The sequence below is a fragment of the Trematomus bernacchii genome, unplaced genomic scaffold (assembly GCF_902827165.1).
Source record: "Trematomus bernacchii unplaced genomic scaffold, fTreBer1.1, whole genome shotgun sequence".
Lineage (NCBI taxonomy): Eukaryota > Metazoa > Chordata > Actinopteri > Perciformes > Nototheniidae > Trematomus > Trematomus bernacchii.
Genome location: NW_022987739.1, coordinates 14,253,656 through 14,280,934, shown reverse-complemented (window position 1 = coordinate 14,280,934; position 27,279 = coordinate 14,253,656). Strand labels below are relative to the sequence as shown.

General features: G+C 39.6%; 1 protein-coding gene across 2 annotated transcripts; it reads left to right on the top strand.

Moving 5' to 3' along the window:
- Positions 1–779: 779 nt before the first annotated feature.
- acsbg2 (acyl-CoA synthetase bubblegum family member 2) lies at positions 780–25,589 on the top strand. Of its 2 annotated transcripts, none has more exons than XM_034146945.1 (15): positions 780–934; positions 12,180–12,294; positions 12,997–13,118; positions 14,432–14,703; positions 16,019–16,107; positions 17,594–17,714; positions 18,277–18,357; positions 18,448–18,597; positions 19,269–19,445; positions 21,242–21,423; positions 21,780–22,022; positions 22,107–22,324; positions 22,491–22,630; positions 23,525–23,771; positions 24,152–25,589. In XM_034146945.1, exons 2-15 carry the CDS (start codon positions 12,203–12,205, stop codon positions 24,268–24,270), a joined length of 2,253 nt encoding a protein of 750 aa, XP_034002836.1. In that variant the 5' UTR covers positions 780–934; positions 12,180–12,202; the 3' UTR covers positions 24,271–25,589. The 2 variants fall into 2 exon arrangements, with proteins under 2 accessions (XP_034002836.1, XP_034002835.1); XM_034146944.1 differs by lacking the exon at positions 780–934 and adding an exon at positions 5,090–5,274.
- The last annotated feature ends 1,690 nt before the right edge of the window (positions 25,590–27,279 follow it).

The following is a 27,279-nucleotide window of genomic DNA, read 5'->3' as shown; positions in this document are numbered from 1 at the left end:
AGTACATACAGGGCAAAACTAGAGTGAAGAGATAAAGCTGTCAAATTGTCTATGACCTTTTATTGTTTGATTGTATTTAATTGTATTTGTATGCATTTTGGAGCTAAAAATTGAGGTTGATAAAAGGCTTCTGTTATACCAATACGGGAAAGGAGGAAAATATAATGTTTTAGAGCTACCTGTTGTCGATGTGAAATATTCCAAATATCAAAAGCAGGTTTAACATATCAAATATCAAAGACTATCCTATTTTAAACATTACATATTTTCTGTCTACAGTTACACTTTTTCTTGGAAGTAACTGTATAATATCAGGGATTATTACCAGGCTACAGAATAGATCAACTCAAATATCACCACATCTCGTACAAAAACACAAAATGTATCAAGTCTAGTTTATATTTAGTTTGAAAAAAGCTTGTTCTGATTTTCACTGGATACTATCAATGCAATATATTTTCGAAAGAAAACAAACCTCTTTTTCCTTAATATGTTTTTGAAAAAACAATGTTCAATTAATATTTCCATAGCAGGGAAGAATTAAAACGTTAATCATTTAGAAAACTTTGTTGTGAATTGAAGCAGCCACGAGAGAGTATTCACACATTCCTGACCACAGCCTATAGTTTTCCCATATATCCGAATGCCCACGTTGTTTTTACTTTGTATATTACAAGAGCTTTGACTCCACACAGCGCCCACAGTATCCGGTAGGCTATACTTCACATGAAATGCAGGGGAAATGTCCACTGTTTGTTGTCTGAAGCTATAAAAGTGACAGCTGTCTCCAACAGGTGCCATCGAGCAGCAGCTCAGCTCGCCCTGAATGTGACTTTCTGCCAGTGAAGAGAGGCGCTCACAAGCTGCTGACACTCACATGCAGGAAAGGACAGGCACTGTCAACATTCTGTCAACATTGTGAACATATTCGTGGGTAAGTCATGCCGTATGATTTAAGGCAATACCATTAACCTCATTTATTTTAACATCAGTATCCGTGGCATAAGTGACGTTGTCTGTATACGCTATTGTTTGTATGAGGCAGTTCATGTCAAGCTAATTAGTGTTGTGTGTATTAAAGCTGTTTAAGTTTCTAACGTTACCACGCCGCGAAACCGCTTCACTTGAATAAGTTGAAAAGGAAATCCTCACACGGGAGTTCAACGTAAAACATGCGAATGACTACAAGGTTAACGAAGGTATATTTACACTTTATTCATATTTCTTGACTTAAAAGTAACTTTTCCTTATACGTCCATGCTCAAAATGTTGTCAATTTTTCCGGGAAGCGTATTCAACGATACCCAACCAATAGCGGAGCCGCGTGCAGCACCAACGGCAGGTCTACGGAGGTAATCCCCGCCCCTTGGCTAGCTAGGTTAGCATCTGCTCCGCTAGCATCTTCAGAGATCTTTAAAAACACAAACATTGACACATATTATTGAAGTTTCTGCCAATCGTCTAAGCTATGTATTTTCTTAATACTGTACTAGATGGTTACATTTGAACACATCCCATTTTTCTCAAGATAAAAAAATAAATAATTTGATTAGCACTATATGTGCCATGAGTCTTAGCTATTAAAGACTTCTGGGAGCTGTAGTTTTATTGGATCTTTTAGAATATAATCTTTTAAAGTGTGATTGTCCTTGTAGTAATTTGTATCCTTGATTTTTATCAATACATTTCAAATCTTTTCATCTGAACTTTATTTAAAACTCTTGTATGAAGAGAATTAATATAAACATTTGTTAAAGATGATTATCAAGTGTGAATTGGATATTTATATTTGTTGAAATAAATATTGACACGTGTTTTAAAAAATGTGAAATGTCAAGATAAATATGCAGACAGACAATACTCAACACAACTCTACTGCAGTACTGTACAAACTGGCTTTTGTTATCTTGATCAGAAAAAAGTCGTAAAATATGTATTGGAGATATGCATACAGACAGAATGAGTCCCTCTCTGGTGTTACAAAATGTCACATGCAGTATTTGCCTGCTTGCATGATGTGTGTTTTATACATTTTAAATGTAATTCATTAGAAATATCTTTACAGATATCAAACTAATGCAGTCTTGCTATATTGTTTTATAAACGCACCTGCTATTGTTTTACAAAGACTGCATTTCATCTCCAGTGGTGAGAACTACAGTAAGTAAGTGTACGCAAATTCATTTGGTTTTAGCAGTATTCTTCTGTTACTTTATACTTCTACTCTACATTTTAGATAAAATGTACTAGTAATTTTAAACCTTAGTTTAAATGTATATTCAAACATCTGATCAATGTTTTGCATCTGATCAATTGTTTGCGTTATGGATTATACGTTCTATCAAATAGGCCTATGCTTAAAAACCAATTTCAACCTTAACCTACTCATAACATGCTCTAATGAGATTATCCAATGATATAAAGGACTTGTAAATAAAACACTGAAAGAATCCATCTAAATAACAACAAACATAAATGTCCCTTGTCATTTTACTTTAGTGCTAAAGGTTATAAGCCTAATAATTGCTGTTAAAATGTGGTGGTTTTCTATAAATTAAAAGGTCTTTTTTTGAACACTTAACATTAGGACAGACTTATCTTTTTATATAACAAAGATAAGAAATCTTAGCGCAATAGAATACTTTTGATCTTACTAGTGTAAATGTTTAATGTTGCATCATTGGATTTTGACATTTGATAAAATAGCGTCTATTCACAGCAGTGCCTCTGCAGAGTGAGGGCTGAGAGAGGATGTCACTGACCGACAGTAACCTCAGTGCAGGGTGCATCAGCACTAAACGCATCCTGCAGCATTTTAGCGCTTGCGCATGAGTACTCCGCCTCTGGATGTCATGTGATGCTGTGGTGTGGTGGATCTGCATTTTCGTCTCTCATGGCAATTGGCTGAGACTGATCTTTCTATAGAGCAGTGATGACAACATCTAGACACGTGGAATATTTTTAGACTTATCATAAAAAGTAGGCACAAGAAAATAATAAGATAATCTTTTTATTCTGAAGCATGCTTCAATTGATGTCTTGTGCATATACAGATGCAATTTATTCCTATTGCAGAGTGTTATGTGAATTACCTTTTTTCTGGATTTTTTTTTTTAACGTCGTGTCACCCTATAGTCATTATACAATACAGAATTGCATATGAAATGCAGTTGTACCTGCTGCTCAATGCTACAAACAAAGAAAATGTATAAACAGATATTTAAAGAACAAGATAAGACTTAAACAATAAGACTGGCAATAAAATACAACCAAGTTATTTCTATTGAAATAGCTTTCATCTGTCATTAGAAACATTTTGTTGTTAGGTTAAATGTAAAAAGTCATCTTTCACATAAGCCATATTGGAGTTATTTCTCAATCAGGAAATAAGATTGAGCAGAAACGTGCTCTCTGTCACGTATTTGACCTTTTGAACGTTAGAGGTGGGAGTTGGGGGGAAATATTGTAAAGGAAATTCCTTTTAGGTTAATCCACCAGCAATGACAGTGGTTATTTGTTTACCGTAAGTGTTGCTTGTGTATTTCTGAAAGGATTTTTACTGTGCTATAAATGGCAACTTACTTTAATTTGGTAGTACACACAAGAATTTGAAATGTGATGTCTAATTGGCTGTGAGTCTCCACCCAAACTTCACAGAGGCCAGCACGTTTGCAAGTAGTAATGTTTACGTTGTCACTCCTTTATTTATTTTTAATAGTAATGTTTGCCTACAGCAAACCCATTTATGATGTGGGTATTGGGTTCCTTAAACTAATGTTCCTCATGCTGCAGTCGTTTCCTCTCTTGAGCTGCTGTCTTTGTTAAGCAGCCTGTATATCAGGTCATTGCTCAAAATAACTAGACAAACACGATTGGCTTGTTAAGTGTAATTGGGCTGACAGCTTTGATTTTCAGCCAAAGGTTTCAAATCCGGTTTGCAAACATTGTTAAGAGTAATGTTGTCACAATGTTGAGAAAGTCAGTCTGTCAGAAGAGGTTCAGGTATATGGAAAACTGCTGCAATGCATTGATCCCAGTTTGTATTTTGATAAGAAGCTTTGGCATCTGGTGTGTGATCTATATTTCAGCAATGGAGCAAGTACAACATGCAGTAAAAGTACTGCTTTGGAAATGTCACTAATACAATTATTATTAGCTAAATACAAATGTAAATAGAACATAAAATATAAGAAGTACTCAATAGTAAAAAAAAAAAGCCCCTGTGACTGTTACATTGTTAAAAATCAATTGATTATCCCTGCTGATGCATACATTATTTTGTAGTTGCATATCCCCTTATTTTAAAAGCCGTTAGACATTCTTGCTTTAGAATTGATGAGAAGGATTTGCTAAAAAGTTCTGTTAATCCACTAATTGATTAAGCATGTAATATAAGTTAATATAATGTTTAACATTATTTGCTCCATATTCTAGTTGGAGTTCATCATATATTGAGTTTGTAAAGTAACTATAGCGTTTATTTTACATCTTGATAGACAAAACAAGTCCATCAATCAAGAACATAATCTCTTGATGATTATAAATCGTAAATGATCCATATTTGCAGCCAAAACCAATTACAAATGTCTTAAAATTGAGGAATTATGCAAAGGAGGTGGGAGATAAATGTGTAATATGTGTATGAATGTAGGTCAACGAGTGGGCGTCTTTGCATTGTGCACAGAAATGATTTCCACCAATGAAAGGTCAAAAAGTGAAAAAGTAGCACAGCTGCAATCTGCCCTCAGAAACCGGAGTTACAGCTTGTCCGAGAGTAACCCAGCATAGCTGCGCCTGCAACGTGTTTAAGTATGTGAAAGTGTGTATGTGCGGGGAGTATCTCCATAGGGGGATGGTGTTAGAGTTTCATAGCATCATCTGTGTAGTGTGTGTGCGAGAGAGTCCTCCACTCCCCCCCCCTCCACCTTTTTCATTTGCCTTGCGTGGCCTTATATGGAAAATGGATCTTGTGTGGGGTGAGCAGTTTCAGCCAATCAGGTTGGTTTGGGATGATGGAGGAGGGAGGGGTGTGTGTCTGGAGGAAGCCGTCTACTCTGGGCTGGGTGGGGTTTTCAGGGGGTGGGGTCAAACAAGCCGGCTGGTGTTTGAAAATGAATGATATGCTGCTGGAGTTGTAGAAACAGTGGTCTGTCGCCGTGTTTGTGTGCGCGATTGTTTAGGACCAGAACTCATTTATCTAAAGGGAAAAGTGGACCATTCCAGGGAAAACCTGAAATACAAACCAGGGGAAAACAATATTTCCAACAATGCAATGTGAGTAGCTCTATGTATTTGTTTTTATTTAATGGAGATGTGATGTAGCAGTAGCCCTCCTTAGCTCAGCTTTCACTCAGTCTGATCAGGTTTGGTTAGAAACCGGTTGGTGATGATGCCTGAGTTAACAGCCTGCCAATATGTAGGTTTCATGCATGATACTACAATTGCGTATATATATTATTATCAGTTAATTTATTTTTATTTTATTTAGCTTTAATGCCATATGTGTGGTTTCCCCTAGTAATTGCCTGTGGTATTCCCTTAACAGTTTCAATGAAAGAGGTACTTTTTTTGCCTTTTTTGAGCATGAATGTCAAAGCTTAATACACCATTTAATACAATATGTAATCTGGTAATGTTAATAGAAAATGAGAAGTGAATTGTGTGTCTCTGCAACATGTGAACATATGGTCTCCTGTAAAAGGGTGTAACCCTGCAGATCTGTTTTAAATCTGCCAGATGACCATTATTGTTAAAGGGATGCCTTTAAAGCCTTTCCCTTCTTTATTTTTTTATATAAAAATGTTTGCATTGGCTCACAAATATTTGAAACCGGATCAAAAAAGTTGACTGGTAGCTGTGTAGTGAGGATGCTGAAGATTAAGCCCAGTCTTGAAGTGCTCTGCTGGGGTCTGTTGAGAGGCAGCAGCTGGCCCAGGATGCAGATCGATCAGAGGATGTATTGACAGAAATCTGTTCATCTCTCTTGTGTTTTGGGTGACATTAGGTTAAGACAGTCAAGGGGAGATGGCTGTTATCTTGAACAAGGGGAGACTATGCATGAGAAAAGAGACACAACAAAAGGGAGGGGTGGGTTTGTGTCTGTTGTGTTTGACAGGGGATTAACCAAACTGAAGTTTGCAGGCATGGTGTTATTGTGTTGTGGAGAGACCCTTTTTTAACATTCAGGTTTTAGTCTTAAGTCTGGGTCGTGATAGTTGTCTGATTTCTAAATTAACAAGGCACTCTTTTACACCAATCGATAATGAAACAAGTGGTGTTCAAACTGTTGCATTTTCTCTTTCTGAATCAACAGCTGCTGTTGTGCACGACTCTGCTCTACATTTCTAATCCTGTCCCGATTGCATGAATGCGGTTGCATTAATGATGTCAGTGTACAGAGGGCTTAATCTTTCAGACAATTAATCCTGGTCGTTAACTGTGCTGAAAATTAATAAAACGCAACAAATAATATGGATATGTTTACGACAGATATTTTGGCTCTAAAAAAACAAACAACCAATGTGTCATTTGTCCCCAAAATATTGCTTGTTCCAGCTTCCCCATGGTAACGTGCTTTAACTTTTATGTCATTGCATATTCAAAATCTAAATATCAGTTGATTGGCAAATTAAACTTTACTGAAAAAAAACCCACAAGTCTAAGCAAAACCAAGGTCAATTGGGAAGCAGGAAAGTTTAGCGGAAGCCCACAAACGTTTCTCTATCGGTAAACCACATCTTTACCAGAAATGGATTACAACAATTCTGAAAATGATAGTTACATCACAAGGCATGAGGTTTATTTTTGAGCAATCCTGGATAAGTTGCTCAGTAACCCTTGAGGACATATGATTAATGTTGTAAGGCATGTGTCACTGCCTGAAAAGATGCAGGGGGTGATCACACCGTAGATAAATCAGAAGAATGCATCTCGGCCTAATTGGTGATCTAAACGTGATGAGTTTATGTGAACAACGGCACATTGGACTAAAATGGACACAGTGTTTTGCGGAAATAAGAAACAGCCTTGGGGCCTTTCCAGGTCTGATGTTTGAGGCTAAAGTAGTCTAAAGTGACTGAACCTTTACTTAAGATCATTGTCTGGCCCCTCACCCATCTCATTCCTTCAACCCCATGCATGAAGACAAAACAGACGCATCCTAAAGACATACGAGGAGGAGGAGGGGATTTTTTGGATATCTCTCTGCCCATACCACACCCAAGGTCACATATCCGCCTGCCTCCACCTTAAACTAAACTATCTTTAATACTGCTATTACAGCTGTGTCTTTGAGGTATCTGCAGCTGCATTGGAAGGCCAAATAGAAATAGCATAGATGGTGAGAGATCCCCCGGTGACATATGTCCCCTGGGCCGAAAGACCTTGTGGCCTCCGTATGTAGGACTCATTAACAAAGCCTCTTCGGGGTCAGCTGGCCACTGTCACATGACTTGAGTAGGATTGATTTTCTTTTACAACAGTGATGACAGCTTGAGTGGAGGCCTGCTGATCCATCAAGATCCAGAATTTCAGGAACGGTAGTATTTCGGCCATTTTAGGCACAATTCGCTCATGGTGAGTTGGTCTGTTTTTGTAGTTATGTATCGGAAGGCGTCGTTGCGTGATGGAAAATATTTTGGTTCCTGCTCTCTGACCTCTCTGGAGCCCAATTGTCCCTGACAGGAGAGTCATGATAGGCTGCCGTCACAATAGGCAGACGAAGCCGCTGGTATGTGTTTTCAGACTGCTAAAATAAACATAACAGCAGCAGCTCGGACCTGTGTTAGCAAACAGAGGGGCTTGAATGAGCGCCATGGAGGTGTGGGTTTTATGGTGGCCGAGTGGTGATGCTTTATTGTTTGGAGGCTTTGACATGTGTCCTGTGATGAGGTAATGGCCAATGCAGAAAACTACTTTCTTAAAATGGAACCCATTCCCTTTCAAGATGCTGTTGCAGCCTTATTAATGCAAGTTGATTGATAGGAAAAAAACTGTTGACCCTCATGTATTTTTTATTTTCATATATATATAAAGCTTTCATTGGATTTTGAGAGGGTGGAGCAATGTAAACATTGGGTGTATTGTTGACAGCAGGACAATGTTATCTGTAGCAGGATTTTTCACTTTCCACAGCTCCATATGTTTCCCACACTGTTGCCACACAACCAAATTCTGTCAACAGAGCAGTCGTAGTAAAAGCAAATACAATGTTTGTTTAGCAGCCCATAAAGTCGGCTATAAAGGTGGAAAACATGTCAGCAGTTGTGCGCATTACAGTTCTTCCTTATTTTTATATGATCTCAGCAGTGCCCTGTACTACGAATCCAGTTCAACATACCCTGGATATGTTTGAGTTATCTGGCTTAACTAACCCTAAAGGCCCTGACACACCAAGCCGATTTCGCCCGTTGATAGATGTCTGGCCGTCGATGAGCGTCCTGTCTCCCTACTCAGATTGGTGTGTCCCGCACCGTCATGTCTTTTCGGCCGTGCCGACACCTTCCGCCCCCGATTGAACATGGTGAATCGGTAGCAGAGGCTGTCGGCAAAATAAATCACTCCAATTGGCTGAGAAATTACGGGCCAAAAGCTTTATTTACAAGTATTAAAAGTAAGCATAGGACACCAAACCAACTGAGACCTGTCTGTCCGCTGCATCTACGCACACTAGGGCTGCACGATATATCATGTCGTGACGATAATCGCAGGACGTGCGATTTAATTTTTGCTTGCTACAAAAGAAAAACGTGCGCGGCTCTCATGTCAGGGGTACTTGAGTGAGTGACATGCAGGCTCTGCATGCACAGCAAACCACCAATCACAATCAAATCTCCAAAGCAAACGGACCCGGTGATTAAAGGTAAAAACACTGAATAAAGTAGTTTTCATGTGTCTCTCCAGGGCAGTTCGGCGCTGCTAACCGAGCTAGCTAAGCTTGTTGCTCTGATAACGTAAGATCCAGATGTCCGACCGTGACTAAAATCCTTCATCCGGTTAAATATAGTTAAAAAAATACCAATTGTATAGCATTAAAGTTCAAGAAAGGATGGTTTGCGGGAAAAAAAACGGTCTTTTCTTCAATTCCTGTATGTTTTCCTATCGCAATATATATCGCAGGGGGGGGGAAATCGCAATGTCAGTTTTTTCCAATATTGTGCAGCCCTAACGCACACACACACACTGTACCACACGCACCTACAGCTCCTAAAGCATATCATATATATCAGGATACAGCCATTGTGTATTTTATTACTAACTAAATGGTTTGTAGATATCTACTAAAGCATACAAATAAAGAAAGTAATGTAGGCCTGTTATACTGAGTGATATATATATTATACACACTGCTCTGCTTTCTGCACGGACCTCACAGCTGTTCTCACCGGAAACATCGCGTCGCGATGAAAGCAGTTAATAAAATCATATCCAGGGGATGCATGCAGTTGTCATTGGCTGAGATAAGTCCGGCCGTGCGCCACGACTCTTTTAAACATCTCTGTTGCCGGAAATACATCCGCGGAGGATCCGCGGACTGGCCCGGAGGACCCATCAGTGTATCCTCGATTATAGCTACTCCAGAGAGCCTCCTCGGTCTTCGAAGTGCATTTAGAGAAATTGGATGTCCTTCAACATGGCGCGCTGAAATCCATTTCCGGGTCACTACCGGAGGATCAAGGATTCGAGGAGTCGAAGAGGGGAAATTAGTGAAATGAGAAAGGGCCCTAGAGTGACTTGAACCTGCGGCCTGTAACCTTTAACCTATGAACCTGTATTTGTATGCTACCAAAGGAGCTATTAAGCCTGTTTCCGACTCCTATTGTGGAACGTTACAATATAATCTCGGATTATAATTACTGATGCATGGAATGTGGTAGCAGCAGTACTTTAAGGTTGCCAGCCACAATGCTTAAATAGTTTATTTCTGCTTCAGAGAGCTGAAGTTTGTATATATCACGCAGTCTGTCTTCCGGTTGCCTCTTTTGAATGACGAATACACACTACCGCCGCCTGCTGGTAAAGAGAGTTATTGCCACTCACGCATGCACAGTGCGTGCGTGCGTACGTGCTACTTGGCCGTCGGCTGAAGTCTTTGCGGTGTGTTCCAGTCTTTATATATACAGTCTATGGTTCCAGTGCGACTTTTTGGCCAAGACGCAGGAGACGTGAGGCAACACAACAGTCGGGTCCGTCGGGACGTGTTCTTTGGTGTCAGTTAAGGCAGGGACACACCAAGCTGACACCAAGGAACTGACACAGACGGACCCGACTGTTGTGTCACCTCGCGTCTCCTGCGTCTTGGCCATGTTTCGCACTGGAACACACCGCAAAGACTTCAGCCGACGGCCAAGTTGCACGTATGAACTGCGCATGCGTGAGTGGCAATAACTCTCCTTACCAGCAGGCGTCGGTAGTGTGTATTCGTCATTCAAAAGAGGCAACAACCAGAAGACAGACTGCGTGATAACCGAGAGAAGAAGAACAGACTGCGTGATATAAACAAACAACAAATAGCGTGTGTGTGTTCCATTTTCACTCTACAGCGAGAAGCTCATGGGGCTTTCCCGAACCTGTGTCGAGAGCTGGAGTTAAATGAAATCTCAGATTTGCCTTCTTAATAGTTTGTTTGGGTCCCTCACTTCCGTTTCGCTTCTCATGCACTGATTCGCTAGCTGAACAGCCAATCAGAGTGATGGGGTTAGCAACATTTGAACAATCACAAACATGGACAAGCGTACTGACAGCGCAGTGTCATACTTCCTGAATGAAAAGTAAACTATAATATTAGACGAATATGAAGAAGTTAAACTTTAAACATCCATGACTTAAACGCTTTTATCCTGGATAAAAGCAACATAGTTGTACCTGCAAGGTGAATACAGAACAGCTGGTAAAAATAAAAAGTGTTTGAATTCGTACATTAACAGTTTTATGATATCACTAGCACCCCATCTAAAACACGAGTGGATCTGACTTTAATTACATTTGACTCGAGTGTTTCGTCAACTTAACGTGTTTTAAATAATGCTTCTGCCTACAGTATGTGACAATGTAAGTGTTGCACGGCCAGATACGGCTCAAACAGCTGACACAGATAAGGAAATATATGATACATTATGATGTGATATGTTGTGATTGATGATGTGATATGAATGATAATGGGACACATCGAGGTCTGCACTCACAGTGTCGGGGACTGTAGTAGGCTACATAATGTTACTTTGATCCGGTTACTTATGTTGTGGCAGATATTTAAGTAAGCTTTCTTAACGCTAATGTTATAATAGTCAGATTGCTCTGAAGATGGGAGGGGATATTCTATTAATTGCTACGGAGCAGGTTTGGTGTTCAGCACTAGTTACCATGGAGATCTACCCCGGTAAGAAGTGAACCAGCATCGTAGGACCGGAAACCCAGAGTTATCCGGCTTCGTAGTACAGGGCACTAGTCAGTCACCATCACAATATTTACACAAGTATTTTATGTCTCATAACCAAAACACACGAAACCTCCCCAAGAAGACCTGCTGCCAACATCACTCAGGTGTGAGTCTTCTGTGAACTAAAAGCTATCGGCTGCCACACATTGGCGTGACTGTCTCGCAATTAGGGGAGTAATGTTGTCATTTTATTTTTTCGGTCATTAGGTATCTTCTCAAAAGAGTGTGTCTAGTTTTCCTAAAGTTAAAAAAAGGAAAACTTACCCTGATATTGTGATTCTTGTCCTTATATCAGTTATGTCAATACATGTACTTGTCATTTCAACACATTCTAAGACATGTTAGTCAATAGTTGACAACAAACGATTTAGTTCCTAGTCATTTGATTCTCTGAAAATAGTGACATAATGAATCTGTTCATGTGTGTTTTGTCACATGAATTAGATGCATGCTACAAAGAGGCCTCGCCATTATAAAAACAAACACATTAAATAATAATGTGCAAAAAATAAACAAACTTTGGTTATCATAGTTGTACTAAATTAAAGCTGGAAGTGGATTGTCAAAATACCTAGTCAGCAACCAATTGGATATGTCTTTCCAAAGCATACATTTAGTTTTTGTCTTGTTGTATACAGTATGTAGCTTGTACTGAAGTTATCCCCTGTAACAGCCATAATTGATGTTGTGCCTGTCTCATATAGAGTACAGCAGCTAACCAGCCCCTCCTCTCTCCTCACAGTGACAGTGTGTGAGCCCCCCGCCATGTCTGAAGCCGTGACGGAGCCTCACAGAGCGGGCGGTTTCCTCGAGTCCTCCTGTGCAGCCTCCCTCGACGGCATTGTGGATACAGCAAAGTACGTCCACATCTTGACACTACCTGATCATGAGCTTAGGTTCTCTGACTTGGTGTTAGAAGAAAATATAAGGGGTCACGTGATGAACAAAAATGGGAAGAAGAACAAACAGATTCTGCTCTATTCATTATTTTTCATAATTGAATGATGTTTATCTTTCCTCTAAAAGTTATTCAGTGAAAAAGTTCAAAATGTTAATATCAGCTTTTGCTCAGCTGCTCACAGAAATATGTGATGGTGTGAAGGTGCTCCCATGTAAAGGATGAATGAGGAGGTTTGGCATGCTTTCATAATAGCTCGTTGTTCTCTATTTGCACAAGCATCCTTGCCTTTCACTAAGATTTTAAATGCAGATAAGAGCTAATTACACCACCCAGGGTGGAGCTCCAGCTCTCAGTAGTAATGCACATAATGTTAGTTATTGTGCAGTCTCCTTGTGTGTAGGATTACTGTCCCGCCACTGTAATCACGGTGGTTTTACCGCTTTTGAAGCTTTAATGTAATGCAATAGAGATATCATTTTACTTTGAGAATATTATTGTGACATGAAGGTTAAATATATATTTTCAGTTTGTGTTTGGAGCCACAGATGCTTGCCTCAGAGCAGGTTTCGATTTCTGTCTCTGGATTTCCCCCAGGGTATGACAATCAACTCTCCCTCTGTGCTAAGTGGCTAATATATTTTCCTTTCCCTGTCCTCAGTGAGTCTTCAGGGGAAGAGTCCGCAGGGGAAAGGGAAGAGGAAATGAGTGCACATGATGAAGCCGCCAGCAGCACCAAGACGACAGAGGTCCCTGCTGGACGGACGTCAAACACACAAACGGGTGAGGGCTAATGAGTGAAGCTTAAATGTGTTTACTCTTCATCCCTCTATGAACTGAGGGTGGTGCAGCCAAATGCAGTTTGTTAAGCTATACACAGATAAATAACTTACTATTTTCTAGTTTGGCTTCAGTCACTGTGTTGGCTCTAGTTGCTGAAGTCAGCATTTGTGGATGTGTATTCTCCTCTGACCTTTTATCCTCAGGAAGTGAGCCAAATCAAAGTGAGCGAACTGCACATTCTTTGGCACAACAAACTTCACTTCCCTTTTCCTGTCCAGTTTTTCATTGTTAGCACTTTGACATTCCTTTCTGTCTAAGTCACTGAGGGAAAATCCTGGCACTAGTTCCTTTTATTCCATGACATTTGTTAAGTTTATATTTGACTTTGTTGTGTAGTTACGAGAAGCTTCATAATTGTACCATGACAAATTTGGGTCTGTGGTCATCTGGTGAATAGATTATAATGTGGTTGGTGTTTACAGGGTAATACACTAAAATCATATTTTCAGTGCTGCTGGTGGAGTCCATAAGAAAAGAGTAATTGTACTGATAACAGCTGGGTGTGTTTGGCCATAAATCCACCATCATTTAGTTCATCCGTCGCCACACCATCGTTTATTGAAAACATCCTGCTCGCTGTCCAGTCACTGACTATCTTTTCTTTCAGAGTGTGTTTACTTAAGTGTAATGGATTCTCTAAACCAAAGTACAACAAAATGTTAGCTCGCTTATGATGTTTCTCAGAATCCCTCAGTGCACAGGAAACTGTGGGTTCAAACAACCATGGCTTGTATGTGACTGCGAGTTGAACCAGGAAGTTCCTCTGCAAACTGTGATCGACTTTCTTTTCTTTCAAAAAGTTTGGTTGACATGGACTCTGCTTACATTCTGCATGATGATCTGATTCATGTTTTTGTTAATAATAATGATTCATTTAATTTATGAAGGCACTCAAATACAAGTCAAAGGAAAAGTTGAATAAAATATTTTCATTTTCATTTGAGAGAGTGTTTTTCTGTAAAACACTTAACAGCCTTTGCGGTTGGTAAATACTGAACTATTGACCTCGCTGTTTCTAAGACATCTTTATCTAGCCAACAAGAGGTAATGGCTTCCATCTTTTATCGCTGTGTATCCTGAGGATAGCCAGAGGATGTGTGGCATCCACTGTAACACAACAAGTATTACACAGGGTGTCAGTTACAACTCTCGTGGATATTAGGTGAAAAGCAGAGAATTCAGTTCTGTACGTTTCTGGGAAAATGTCATGACAACTGTTTGCTTATTCTTTTGTTTTTTTGTTTTTTATCCAGTGAGTACCCAGCGCCCAAACTCCCTGCAGGTGCACGCAGCAGGAGAGCCTGGCCTGTGGACGTCTCAGGGCGACGCTGAGGTGAAACTGAGGATGGGGGACTCTGGCCTGGCTGCTGAGACCCCTCTGACCGTCAACCAGATGTTCACCTCAGCTGTGGAGCGCTTTGGGGACCATAAGGCTCTGAGCTGGAAGGAGGGCGAGCAGCAGAAGAGCCTGAACTACAAGGAATACTACCAGACCTGCCGCACCGCTGCCAAGAGCTTCCTTAAGGTAACCATTGAGGAATCTAATATAAATCATAGTCTTATATGAGAGGGTCACACAATCATCTGAACCGTATTCATTTTTTTGTTTTCATTACAATCATCTTTGGGAGAATATTAGCAGCACAAACCACCAACAACTCCTGTTCTGAAGCATTATTGATTTTACTGCCTAGCCTCAAAGAATGTATATATTCAGCTTTCTGGGTAGTAAAGCAATTTAATTGATTAGTTAATCAACAGCATTGTTCCTCATAATGATTTTTAAAGTGGAGGAATTTCTGCTTTTCTTGGTTATTATTTTAGATTTGTTGTCTACACTGTCAGGTTCAATCCTGGAAAAATTGGTGTTGCTCAATTAGAGCAATTCCTCAAAGTCTCATTTCAACAAAAGAAAATTCATTGTGCAATCGAGTGATTCTCGATTGCACAACCTTTACCCTACCTTTTTTAAAGTGAGCACAGTAGTATCTGCAAGTGTATTCTCCCTTTTGTTTCGATCAGACCAGACGACATTTCGTTTTGTACAGCCAGTCTATGCAACACATGACGCATCACAAAGGAGTCGGGGGGGGGGGGAAAATTAGCTTTGACTGTTTTCGTACAGTACAGAGTGCTTTATTGTTAACCGTGAGACTCAACACAGTTGTTAGCAATCGGGCTCAGCATTGTACACACACACACACACACAGACACACACACACACACACACAGACACACAGACACACACACAGACACAGACATACCTACCGTTGTCTCTGAACTTAAGCACACACACTAAACTGAACCTGAACCTCCACACATGCCGACCCTGTGACATGGCAACATGATCTGTTGGGCTTCAGATGTCAGGCCTCATATTGTACCCTCTGTTGTGAAAGACACGAGTCATTTTAAAAAGCTCCTTGGTATCGATTCCCATTTCTGGCAGTCTCATGTGTACACTCGGCTGTATATCTGTTTCCATAGCAACACCTGTCATTGCAAAGTGCTTCCTGATCTCTGATCCGTCTGGAGAAAAGTTGATCTGCCACTGGCAGCTCAAAACTGTGTCCAAAGGTTTCAAGAGTTTAACAAAGTTCGGTTTAGACTGATATCAGTCATTTCTATTTTATTGTATTATTACTTTTTTAAATGTTTAAGGAAAATAATTGTTTTCTTCTTAACTTGCACAGGACAGTGTCAAGTTTTATCCTAAAACATGAACAAATAATTTTACAATAGCAATATTTACATTGCCTTCCCCCCCCTCTAGACAGTTATAGGGATATAGAACAATGTATTCATTAATTTATACTTAAAAAGTGTTTGTTTTTGTTCAGCTTGGTTTGCAGCGCTACCACGGCGTCGGAATCCTCGGCTTCAACTCGGCCGAGTGGTTCATCTCTGACATCGCAGCTATTCTGGCAGGGTGAGTTTCATCTTCACTCTGAATGTGTAAGCGATGAGCGCAGTGCTCCCTCACTCAGCGCTGGTATGGAGGACATGCACACATAAACACAGTGGTGTGATCCAAGACTTGAAATGTGAGTTCAGCAGAGCCTTCACATGTCAACCAATTCATTATTAATGGGTTTCAGCACAATAACAAACAGAAAGCTGATGGACTGCACTGTTGGACAGCAGCTAGATACATTCACTTAACTTTAGTTTGACAGTTTATTTGCTGTAAATACTCATATCCTCATGTGTGTTTGTACATGTGTGATATACATATAACATCCATATATAAGGATTTCAGTACTTCTTCCACCTAAAAGTAATAACACACACCTTATCTGTGGTGATTGCGTCATTATTCAGCATCAACAGCCTCAACAGTAAAGAGAAGCCTTTCTTTAGCGTGCTAAACCGGAGATAAGATAAGATAAGATAAGATGGTACTTTATTGATCCCAATTTAGGATGTTGACTCCCATCTGAGAATCTATAATTTCCAAGTAATTAGGAAAGCTGAACACATTAATTGGTCAAGGGCAGATTAGTCTCAGCTGAGCTGGTAAACCACCAAACATCTGTGACAGGACATTGGGTTGTTGTCATGCTGGCAGCTGCCCGATTTAAGATAAGATTTCATTGCATGAAATGGGTCTGGTTATACAACAGATGAGTACATTTCATTTCTCTTGTGTGCTAAGAACGCAGAAATGCAATACACAAACCGATACTGTGAGTTTATTCTCCAGTTTCCCACGCCTACCGTCTGCTGAGTGCTGCTGCGTAACAAGAATGTATGGAAACTGCAGTTAACTTGACAAACCAGTGCCATACATTCCAGGTTAATTTTACTAACTGAGAAGTCGAGTCACATTTGCTGCAGGTTAAAAAAACAACAAAAATGCTGCAAGGTCAGGTTGTTTTAAATGTCTTACTAAGAATAGAACAAAAAAGGAAACCAGACGGCTCACTTTGAGACAAATACCTACAACCTAAGGCCGTTTCCTAGAATAAGAGTTACAGTGCGGTATAGAAATGCAATGATTATTTGACTAGTCAATCAACTATAAAAGCATTTTAATAATCGGTTGATCGTTCTTTTCATGCAAACTTGGCAGAAAATATCTTAATCATCTTTTGGTTTTGAACTGAGAAAACGGGACGTTCAGAGACAACAATTTGGACACTGAAAAACTTGGAAAGACTCCATCTGAAATGGTCTGCGAATAAATCGATAATACAAATAAAAGTTAGTTGAATCCCTGTTTAGCGGCAAACAAAATCGTTCAGGCTTAATTTTAAGAAAGCGAGCATTGCTGCGAGTTTGTTCCAGATATATGGTGCATTAAACTTAGAGATCTGCAAGGTTTATAATGAAGCAGAAGATCATAAATCTATGTTGGCCCTAAACCATTGAGTGCTGTAACATTTTATTTGACAAAATCCTTTTGTTTGTTGCAGGGGGTTCGCTGTTGGCATCTACACCACCAACTCTCCTGAGGCATGCCAGTATGTAGCAGAAAACTGCAAGGCCAATATCATAGTGGTGGAGAACCAGAAACAGCTGCAGAAGATCCTTCAGGTGAGATCAGAAGAACTTATCTATACAATACTGTGGAGAACTATGAATTAAAGAAAGCAATTCAGGATATTTATATCAACAATGTAGTTGTACCTGTTCCAGTAGGGGTATTGGCATTTTGCTGCCACTATTCATTGTTGGAGTCAACCATAACAAAATATTTTGAGTTGATAGCATCTTTTGCAAATGTATAGACATTGAGTGACAAAATGTATAACGACCTGTCAGATGCGGATGTACAAACCATGTGTCATGTAGGACAAGTTAAGAGATGGCTAAATGTTTTTGTAACCATGAAGTTATTTCTTTGAGTCAAGTTTCCTTTGTGCATGACTTTTTGTACATCTATATCTGACTCAACATCAAAGGGTTTTGAATCTGCCTGTCAACATATTACCTTCTGTAAACCTGTTTAGAATCAGCATACACTTTGGAGGACACAACTACTTTTACATCCTAATTTGACTTTTTTTAGAAAAATGTAGCACTATTATTCCTATTTTCTCTCAGTTATTATAAATAAACTACTGGCTGTGTTTGATTGTATTCTATTTGTTCACAGATTGAAGACAAGCTGCCACACTTGAAAGCCATTATCCAGTACAAAGATGCACTTAAAGAGAAGAGACCAAATCTGTACACGGTAAGAACACTGAATCTTCTCATGGCAAACATGGAAAGATTTATTTGGTTAAAGAAGCATCATCCAAGTGATTCTGTTTGTGTTCGGCAGTGGGCCGAGTTCATGGAGCTGGGCCGCGATGAGCCTGACGCACCCCTCGATGCCATCGTCTCCAGCCAGAAGCCCAACCAGTGCTGCACCCTCATCTACACCTCAGGCACCACCGGCCAGCCCAAAGGAGTTATGCTGAGCCACGACAACGTGAGTAACAGGAGCCTAGTGTGTTTCGACTTGAAAAAACACACCCGTGCAGACGCAGCTGACACATTCGCATACAAATGAAAGTACTACAAGTACTACACGTTAGTCAGGTTTAGTACTGTGTGTTCAAGACAATCCAGGTGAACAGATTACATGCTGTAGCCAGTGTTGGAATTTAACCTTAGTACATTTACACAAGTGCTCTACTTAAGGACACATTTTAAAGGGAGTTGTACTTTTGAGTATTTCCATTTAATGTTGTTTTTACTCCAATACATTTATTTTACAATTTAAATACAAAATATGTTTCAATTTATACTTTAGGAAGTAGTTCGAAAAAAATCCTAACCAGCCGCTGCAAAAGTGATGCTTATACATTATTGCATCGTCTGTTATAACTGAGTTGTTTATTGAACAACGTTATAAAAAGGGACATTTTAGTGTTTAAGTTTATTTTGATGCTTGGCAACTGCCAATTAAAACTTGTTTCATACGCGTATTTCATTCTTGCCAAAGTTCACTTCTAAAAGGTGTAAAACATAGGTCGTAAACATTCACTGTTGTTTTTGTTTACCTATCTGTATCTCATTGAAACGGTGTCTCTATGTTTCCTCCCATACATAAAGCAATATCAAACCTCATATGGACTGTTTCCTCTCTGCCTGCCTCAGATAACCTGGACGGCGCTCTCCACCTGCCGCCACGTGCGTCTGAAGGACGCCACCGTCTCTCAGGAGGTGGTGGTCAGCTACCTGCCGCTCAGCCACATCGCCGCTCAGATGGTCGACATCTGGGTCACCATGAGGGTCGGGGGGGCCACGTATTTTGCTCAGCCAGATGCACTAAAGGTAAGACACATCACTTGGGTTTATACACGGTGAAGAGTGCACGTGAAAAGCATGAAAAGCCAAAATATATTGCTTGTTTTTTACCACAGAGATTTACGATAATTGTTGGAATATAGACCAATATTTTAATAAAGAAAAACAGGGTATTTGAAAGCATCAGCAGCTGATACAAAAACATACATGCAGTATGTTGTTGATATTTTCATAATATGAAATCATCAACCCCTCTACAAATTCATGAACATATCCTGAGGGTAGACCTATGTACAGGGTTCCCGCGGGGTCTTAAAAAGTCTTAAAAAGTCTTACATTTGATAATCTGAATTTAAGGCCTTAAAAAGGTCTTAAATATGACGAAAAAAATAAGAAAGGTCTTAAAAATGATGGGATTTGAAAGGTACTTCTGGGTTGCGATCGCGTCTAAATGTGTTTTGGGGAAATGTCCGGGCTGCAAAGTAACCAGTACGGTAAGAGCCTTTCAGTTCCCCCCAACCATTTGTATTGAAATAAATCAACATGGAACCCGTAACTAACTTTGTTTCCCCCGGCCCCTTATCGGAGAACACCCAGCTAGTAACCTAGCAACCAAGCTTCAGCTAGCGGCAGTCAGGAACTCATGTATCTTCGAATCTACTTACAAATAAATATGGGGAAGTGTAAGTTCAACCGTATTTGGTTGGAAAAGAATTTAGTGCTTGGTTGAAACCAGTAGAGGGAACGTGTTTGAAGCCCGCTGCACCTTTTGCAAACAAAATTAGCATTTGTTTTGCTAATGCAGCGTTAGCTAGTGCAGTGTTAGCTAGTGCAGCAGCTCCCGCAACAACACCGGGGGACCTCCGGGCGACGTTTGGGTCTACGTCAACCCTAAAAGCGGAGGTGCTGTAGACGCTAAATACCGTAGTTAAACACCAATCATACAACAGCAACGATGAAAGCTCTGAATATCGCTCTTGTCACTCTCTCACACATTAAACTTTTAAACATTTTTATAGTGATGAACACGGTTCAATTTTTTAATTAATTGACAGCACTAGTATCTCTATATACATCATTTAGTAAATAATATATGATTATGTAATGATCCTTAGTGTTTGTCTGTTTTCTTATATTTAGAGCAAAACAACATTTTGACATTAACATAAGATAATATAGGGTATAGGATTTATACAAAGTGGAAGCTTATACTTTAATATAACAATTTATAGTATAAACAGCAGTATAAAATGTAATATCAAGTATAATAAATTGGTATAATTTAAGAAATAAGCTTGTTTAAATGAAGAGAATGTGATATTCAAATCCGTTTTTTCAGAGTGTATTGCTCCTCAAAGCTGTATTTAAAAGCAACATTATAGTAAAAGCTCTCTCACACACACACACAAGCACACAGACACACATACACACTTTTTGTCTAACACGCTAACACAGTTCTGTGTATGCTGTTATGTTCAGTCATTGTTCTTATGTTGAACATGAATACATTTACTTTGTAAGTAATTATGGGATGTATTTCTTCTTTCCTAGCAATTTTCCTTCATACTTTCTTGCCGTGAAATAGGTCTTAAATTCTATTCAAAGTGGTCTTAAAAAGGTCTTAAAAAGTCTTAAATTTGAGTTGGTGAAACCTGCAGGAACCCTGTATATATGTGTTAGTGTATGATATTTTCATAATTATTATAATTGTAGTTCTCCAAAGAATGTTGTGGTGGCTGATTTCATTTGATGATGCTTTTTTCATTTTGATGTGAGCTTTGAACTGCATTTGCCATTATGAGTAAAACTCTCTTTTGTTGCAGGGCTCTCTGGTAAATACTTTGAAGGAAGTGCGCCCCACGGCCTTCATGGGGGTCCCACGTGTCTGGGAGAAGATGCAGGAGAAGATGAAGTCTGTGGGAGCCAAGTCCTCCACTGTGCGCAGGAAAATTGCTGTCTGGGCAAAAGATGTCGGCCTGCAGACTAATCTGACCAAGATGAATCAGTATGTACATGTTATGAAATGACAGTCTTTTATTAAACAAGCTTATGTCAAGTATTTCGTTTATATGTTGTTATTGCTTCCCTCTACATGGTGATTATAAGAATATTGTAAAAGGACATTTTTGGGCATCTAGGCATCCATAGAGAATAACAATGTGAGCCTGTTTAAGTAATTACACAACATCTACAAACAAACTCTGTGAGGCTGAGATTTGAGCTAAATGCTAACATGCTGATGCTAAGCAGGTGTACTGAGCCAAGTACAGCTGTATTTTTGACCCAATAATGGTGATAGATGGAAAAACATGCTGTCGGCGTGGCTCATAACACTCACATTGGTGTTTTTTGTCTCCTCAGAAGCGGAGCAGCTGGCCGCACACCGCTCAGCTATAAATTAGCCAAAAAGATAGTGTTCAAAAAGGTGCGTAAGGCTCTGGGCCTGGACCGCTGCACCAAGTGCTACACGGGGGCTGCTCCCATCACCAAAGACACCCTGGAGTTCTTCCTCAGCCTGGACATCCCTCTGTTCGAGCTGTACGGCATGAGTGAGAGCACCGGGCCCCACACCATCTCCATCCCTGAGGCCTTCAAGATCACCAGGTACGTTTTACTTCTAGATCTGACACAGAACCAATCCACAAGTTATGCTATGGTGGTGAAATGAAAATGTTGAATGTGTTGCAGCTGTGGTAAAGAGATCCCGGGGTGCAAGACGAAGCTGCACAACCAAGACGAGGAGGGGAACGGAGAGATCTGCTTCTGGGGCCGTCACGTCTTCATGGGATACCTCAACATGGCCGAGAAGACGGAGGAGGCTCTGGATGCAGAGGGCTGGCTGCACTCAGGTGACCTGGGCAAGCACGACGAGAACGGATTCCTCTTCATCACTGGAAGAATCAAAGGTACATTCTATATTCCTTGTAGAGCTTCACAACACTCAAACAAGTGTATTTGTATTGTTTACTACATATGGTGATATCTGTTAGCTTTAGGAACATTTTTCATGTGTCTCTGATGAATAAACCTGCCTGTTACTTAACCTGTGTGTTTCTTTGTATTGACTCTTAGAGCTGATCATCACGGCAGGAGGCGAGAACATCCCTCCGGTTCCTATCGAGGATGCGGTGAAAGAGGCTGTGCCGCTCATTAGTAACGCCATGCTGATCGGAGACAAGAAGAAGTTTCTGTCCATGCTGCTCACCATTAAGGTGAGTCTTTAAACTGAGACCTGAGGCACGATGCATAGAACATTGTATGTGTAAAAGACTGATTTATGAAGCCACCCAAACGCCTGGTTCTTTCTAAATCCTAATCATTTGTGGAACTGGGTGCACAATCCTTATTTTAAACTCTACAGTTAATCATGTAAACTTTATAGAGCTCCTTAAAAACGACTTTATATTTAAGGATGAATTTAAAAGATCGTATAGACAGGGAACTGATGGCTTAAGTGTAAATAAAATGATCATATCCGTTCAAATTACAAATGCACTTTTTCCTTTTTACACAACATTGTTTGGACAGCCATTTGTATTGGTTTAATTATTGTTCAAACAACCTGAGCAATGTTTTACTGTAAGGTGCACATACTTTTATACGTTTATGTTTGGGAAATGGCAAATACATGTTTTTTGTGGATGTGTGTGCTTTATACATCTCGCTCCAGGTGTAGACTTTACAGCAAGCTTGATTCTGATTCTGGAGCTTTAATCACATTTGAACTAGACGGCGGCAGGGCACTGTAGTGAGTAAAGAACCTGTAGATAACAAAGGGTGTAACAGGCTGTTGAACACAGTCAAAGGTATCAGGTACAGACTGAAGATGTATCTAGTCAGCAACACTGTATCTAAGCCCCGTAAACATCCTATCTTTACACCTTTTTTTTATCAGAGTCAATATATCAGTCTTATCTGATAACAAAGCATCATCTGTTAAAAGTGAAGCTCAGCCATATTATCGATTTCCTTTCAGATTCTGCCATCTAGTGGGCATTAAAGAACTGCATGCTTGTGTAGCTAAACAATTGTGAAAATACTTTAAGCTGCATGGATAAGTAATGTAAACGTTCGGCAATAACATTTTCAAATGTTTGACTCTCCAGTGCCAGGTGAACGCAGACTCGGGGGAGCCAGAGGACGAGCTGACTCCACAGGCTGTGGAGCTCTGCAGGCGGCTGGGCAGCAACGCCACGCGAGTCTCTGAGGTCTCAGGCGGGCGGGACCGGTTGGTCCACGCCGCCATTCAGGAGGGAATCAACCGAGTGAACGAGAAAGCATGCTCCAACGCTCAGCGCATTCAGAAGTGGATCATTCTGGATCGGGATTTCTCACTTCCAGGAGGAGAGCTGGGTGAGTGGGGCGGGGGGGACAGGTGGTCTTTATTCAGGTATTGTTATTTTCCTACCACAATAATCATCTTATGGCTTCCAAGTTGGAAACCACATTTAAAAAAACTGTTGTTATATATGGTTTGCTCTAGTCACTAATCTATGCATCTATAATCAACAGTCAAAAGGTTTATTTTATATCAGAATTGCAGAGGAAACTTTAATTTGACATGTTACATCCAATATTTTAGAAGAGTGTTGAAATCTCTGTGTGCTCAACTCTGACCATGAATCCTTACAGCTGGGTTTAGACTAAAACACGAATGCAGTTAAAAAATAAAGTTTTAAGTAGCCACATGCTCTTCTTTTAAGTGTTTTAACAATAGATTCCTTCGTCCACAGGCCCGACCATGAAGCTGAAGCGGCCGGTGGTGGTGAAGATGTACAAGGAGCAGATTGAGAACTTTTACAAGGAGCTGGCGACTCCAACGACCCCCGACAACCCGCTGCCCCCCAAATAGAGCTGCTGCTCCTCCACCTGTCTAAGTCCCCCGTCCTTTATCCAACCATTGTTCTCTTGTAAAAAATGTTTGCCTTAAATTGTTGTCGTTCTGTCTCTGTTTACATTTGTGGGTGTTGTACAAAAAGAATAGCCGACATGAGAAGCTATTGTGAAATATCTGAATGATTTTTGAAGACGGTATCAATAAGCTGACGTCTACTGTTTGTCTATTACTGAGGTGAACAGTAATACAGAGTAGATGGAGGATTGGCTTTATGTAGGAAAATGTGTTTATTGCACTGCGTTACTTTAGATGAAATGACAGAATCCAAAAAAATGAAGTTTAAATTGTGTTTCAGCATATTTCTTAATTTATTTTGGGTTTTGCCAAATGAGCTTCACATGAAGACATGTCTAGAAAGAACAGCATTTGTGATCCAACAATCATCTCTAAATGTTTACTTGCCTACATGCACGTGGTGTTTTATTTATGCATCTTATGTTTAATTTGTTTTCTGCAAAGGAAGCTGCAGTAACAAAACGTTGTGTTGAACTCTATCTCAGAACTAAGTATCCAAATGTTCTTGCGCTGTGAAAACACGTCATTGAAGCCATATCTCTTGCCTTTTGTAACTGTGATGTCAGATTCTGTTGTTCTGCTTGCTGACTCGATGCAGATCGTTACACACCTGCCTGGTCCTGTGGAAATGTTTTCCATCAGTCCCTCTGTGTGTAGTCCTGCTTTGATTTTTTGTGAAATATTGTAAATATATTTTGCCTTCATCGTCATCCATCACTTGATTGGAGTTTACAGTCGATTTTCCAGCAGTGCAGAACTCGCATGAATAGTTTTTGGGACTCAAACAAGTGCACCTGGACTTAAATGTACATAAATTAGATCACATGTAGCTTTATGGCCAATATATCAACTTGTCTGTGCCATCCCTTATGCATCATCACTCGTCAACATGTTTTGACCACATATCTTCAGCCTCTTTGAAGACGTACGCCTTCAACAGCAAAAGTAAAATACCTTGTATATAAATGAATTGTGTATATAATAAGCATAGCAAAGTTATTGGTAGCACTCGAGTTAGTGAAGGTAAAGGAAGGTTATGGTTCTCATGAAGTTCAGGGTAAACAATAAACTAAGGAAATGACGGTGATTCAGTGTGTCTGAGTTACCTGACCCGAAAGAGCTGTTGTTAATATCAGGGTTGAAAAAGATGGAAATCTGCATGAAGCTACAGAAAAAAGGATGCAGGCCTGTTTCTGTCTACAGACATGTGAATGTTTGTGTGTTTGAGTGTCAGAATAAAAGTTGATTGAGCTGATGTGCTGAACTTTGTTGCTCTTCTGTTCGTCTTTTATAATGTTTCCCATTTGAGCTGATTATTTTATTATATTCTTTCATGTAAAAAGAAGCAAGTACAATGTAAAAAACAAATTAAGCAGTTATTACTACAATACAACACTACCACAAACCCACAGCCTGAACATATGTCAAATATTGTCAAAACACAAACCATTTCTGGAATTGCTTCGACAAGACTTCTTTGAATTTGCAGAAAAATAAAAGTGACTTACTTATACTGCCGGCTACAAGCTAAATGAAAAAAAATTAATGAAAACCTATGGTCTGTTCATCTTCCTGGACGGAGCTGTTAAGTTATTAGTAAGTATAGTATTGTGCTTCTCCTGCTACAAGTCAAAATGTCTGCTTGGATTAATTAGTGCCTGATTAGAAGCAGGTGTGTTCAGCCGACATTCATACAACAGGTTGAAAAGGCTCTATTTAATTTTTAGGTAATAAGGGTCCAAGTCAATTCCAATAAAGTGAAAATTCAAAAACACTTCCCAGTTAATTTGTACATATTTGTTACATGTTCAAGTTAAAAATAAAGGGATATTTCACCAGGAGACTAAAATACTATATAGCTCTATGTAATGTTACATTGCAATTTCAAATGATTTTATTCATCAATTAGGCCCCATGTCACATATTTTTGAATATATATATATTTGTATATATAATATCTGCATGTATATTTTCTATTTCAACATGTATATTTTCTATTTTATTTTATTTTTCTTTCTATTGTTTATTTTGTAGTTTTGTTTTATTGTAAAATGCCTTGTCTTTTATGCTGCTGCAACAAAAACAATTTCCCAAATTGAGATCAATAAAGTACCATCTTATCTTATCTTATCTTATTATAACAAGTCAACAAATGTAAAAAATCCATTATGTTTTTCCAGTGAGTTTTAGGCATTTTCTTTGAATAAAGAGACTAAAACAAGAGTTGCTGATTTACTAATGGACTAATCAAATAACTCAAAAGCTGTTTCATTAATGTTTTGGAATATAGTTAATGTTTGTATTGATACATTTGATTTGATTCGATATTCACTATTTAAATAAAACAAAATATCATCAAAACATCTGTTCAGAAATCCTAAATATGAATTTGTACCTTTGCTCCCCATGGTCTATCACACGACATTAAAGAGACAGATGACACGGTATGAGCGGTAAAAACTCACTTTCCTTTTGCTCCGTGCAGAGCTGCGTCACAGAGCACAATTTATTGATCAACCCTCCCTCCCTGTAGTGACACTTCCTCGATAGATGGGCAATGCATCATGGGCATTACGCCCGGCCCACTGCGTGCCCTTTTCACCCCGCAGACTGCAGTGACCACCACACGACCTTTACATGACCCCTGCACTCGGCCATGACGGGGTCACTGAGCGGTCAATGAGGACCAGACACACACAGGAGCAACAGTACTTAATGACTTTATTAATAATATGATTTCGAAATAAAAAATAACATTAAAATAACATGTTTTTCCTTGTTAACAACTTGCATCATATGGCCACATGGTGGCATTGTAATGCCAAGTCTTTATTTTCAAAAAATACCAAATTGTTCTGCACATCCAGTTCATTTGTTCTGCTTGGACCACATATATGGAACACATTTCGGACTCCACCCTCCCCCCTTTACCCCCAGTTAAAAAAATCA

Coding starts and splice junctions, on each gene's coding strand:
- acsbg2 (XM_034146944.1), top strand. Junction 18,358..18,447: donor AGAGACCAAATCTGTACACG/GTAAGAACACTG, acceptor TGTGTTCGGCAG/TGGGCCGAGTTCATGGAGCT. Junction 22,325..22,490: donor CATCACTGGAAGAATCAAAG/GTACATTCTATA, acceptor ATTGACTCTTAG/AGCTGATCATCACGGCAGGA.